The 2,409-nt window shown below is 39.5% G+C and overlaps 1 protein-coding gene across 1 annotated transcript; it reads left to right on the forward strand.

The window, feature by feature from the left end:
- Positions 1-314: 314 nt before the first annotated feature.
- Positions 315-2,372, forward strand: LOC111654106 (brevican core protein-like; the record flags this gene model as incomplete). The annotated part of the gene is made up of 3 exons (XM_023404989.2): positions 315-495; positions 1,086-1,260; positions 2,245-2,372. Coding segments are annotated over exons 1-3 (445 nt in total), but the record flags the coding sequence as incomplete, so codon positions are not given.
- Positions 2,373-2,409: the final 37 nt, after the last annotated feature.

A 2,409-nucleotide genomic window follows, 5' to 3' on the forward strand; every position in this document is an offset into this window, starting at 1 on the left:
TTAGGCAGCTGTTTGCCATATCAGCTTAAAAGGTGATCACACATTGTTTCTGATGCCCAAAAAATAAATAAAAAATCATGAATCTGAATGAAGCTGACAACAGCAGATCCTGCAGTTAAAATGAGAGAAGCACTCTCAATAGAAAGGTTTTCCAGGATTTCAGCAAAGTCATCCGAACAAAATAAAATTTGGTGATAAAGATTTATCTCCATCTATTTATCTGGGGTCCCTTAAACTTTATGTTCTATCTGTAAAACCTACAGGATGCCAGCAGACATTTGTCATGAAGAAATCTATTTTTCTTTGCCAAAGGTGATGTAATAAAGGTGAATAAGGCTTTCAGTGGACGGGTCATGCTGCCAGGATACCCTGCCAATCCCCTGAATGCTACCATGGAGATCTCCAGTCTCCGTACCAACGACTCAGGCACTTACCACTGTCAGGTTGTCATGGGTAACGACTATGAGAGAGACACTGTGCCCCTGGTGGTCTCCGGTAAGTGCAGCAGCCACTGACGGGGATTTCTTTGTGAGAGAGGTTTAGTGCCACAACTCCCTGAAGGAAACATTTAAACGCCGCTGACAGACTGAGCAGCATTAACACAAAAGGCTTTTAAAATTCTTCTAACTTAATTGATTTTTGTGTTTTATTATATTGTGCTAATGTAAGATGCATAAGGGCTGCTTTAAAACAAGAGCACAGCCAGCCTTTCAGGGTTTTTTTTTAATCTAATTAAACATTAATAACATTGATTCACTATATCAATATCATAATGACTGACTGTGTAGCTCACTGCTTTCTACGTTAGTGTTGTTCTTCTTATCTCGCTTTCCACTCGAGTAATTGTGTAATTCTTTTAATTAAAGAATGAACACCAGTGATAATTTCTCTGTTTGCTCATTTGTGAAATTCCTGCTGAAACTCACATAGCGGTAGATTGATCTGTTTGTGGCCACAATAAAATGTTCATCGATTGCATCCCACTGATTTAAGGATTTCTTCTCCGGCTGTTTTGGGATATCTCTAAAAACAGAAAGAACTGAAAAAGTTTACCTCAACAAATGTCTGTGTGTCTGCCCGTGTAGGTGTGGTGTTTCACTACCGGGCTCCCAGCGCCCGTTACTCCCTTTCATTTGCCGACGCGCAGCGGGTCTGCCTGGAGAACTCTGCCCAGATCGCCTCGCCGGCCCAGCTGTGGGCAGCGTACTATGACGGCTTTGCCAGCTGTGCAGCCGGCTGGTTGGATGATCAGACCGTCCGGTGAGAAGACATTCAATAGCCTCCTTCTGCTTGTCACACCCTTACACCTTTTGCTTTGAAGCAAGTCTGCAACTAGCTGTTTTTTATGATTGATTGATTGATTGATTGATTGATTGATTGATTGATTGATTGATTGATTGATTGATTGATTGATTGATTAAGTAGAGCTCACGTTGAAAAGAAAATGAGTCAGAAAAAATAAAAGCCAAACATTCTCTCACACCAGCTCCTGTGAGGATTTGCTCAGACAAGACATTTGAAGACTGGCTTTGGCTCTGCAGAACTCAGGCTTTGGGAAATTGTGAAAGATGTTTCTCACATTTTTTTGACCATTTATAGACCAACCAATTCATTAGCTAAAGCTTTAACAGTCCCCAGAGCTCAGATTACTCTTTATTATTAAAGAGGAATCAGAGGAAACAGAAAGATTTTCACATTTGTGAAGATGAAACCGGTGAATTTTGGGCGTTTTTACTTAAAGGAATAGTTTGGTAAATATGCTCTTGGCTTTCTTGCCAAGAACTAAATGATCAACAGGGTAATTGATTGATCTACTAATTGTTTCAGGTCAAATTTAAAGACTGCTATAGTTTTAATATGCCTGCTAAGTCTCTAATATGAAGACATTTCCTTTGTTTTACATACTGTTTATTCCCTCTCCTCCTGGATCATCTGCTGTTTCTATTAATATTCACTTCTTTTGTTTTGTCACCTTATCTGCTTCAGGATCATGTTCTTTTTACCCCCATTGTCTCTTTGCTGTTAATTGTATTTTAATCTATTCTAATCTGTTGCCCTTTAAAAGAGAACACAGACAAGAATTTATTCTGAACTGACATTTAAAGACTTAATGAAAATAAAAGTTTTGATATTTGAGCTGAGATAATGTTTGTACAGTAAAATGTCCAGGAGATATCTATGCTACTTATTTCCTGTTATTAGTGAAAAGAAACAAGGTTTACTCCCACATGGTTGTCTCCACAGTTATTCTGTCCAGCTGCCAGAGCTTGGTTGCTATGGACACAAGGAGTACTCCGCTGGAGTGAGGAATTATGGGAAGAGGGACCCGAAAGAGCTGTTTGATGTGTACTGTTTTGCAAAAGAACTGGATGGTACACACACACACACACACACACACACACACACACA

The sequence above is a fragment of the Seriola lalandi genome, unplaced genomic scaffold (assembly GCF_002814215.2).
Source record: "Seriola lalandi dorsalis isolate HSWRI2012SDOR001 ecotype SW California unplaced genomic scaffold, Sedor1 jcf7180001974477, whole genome shotgun sequence".
In the NCBI taxonomy this organism is placed as follows: Eukaryota; Metazoa; Chordata; class Actinopteri; order Carangiformes; family Carangidae; genus Seriola; species Seriola lalandi.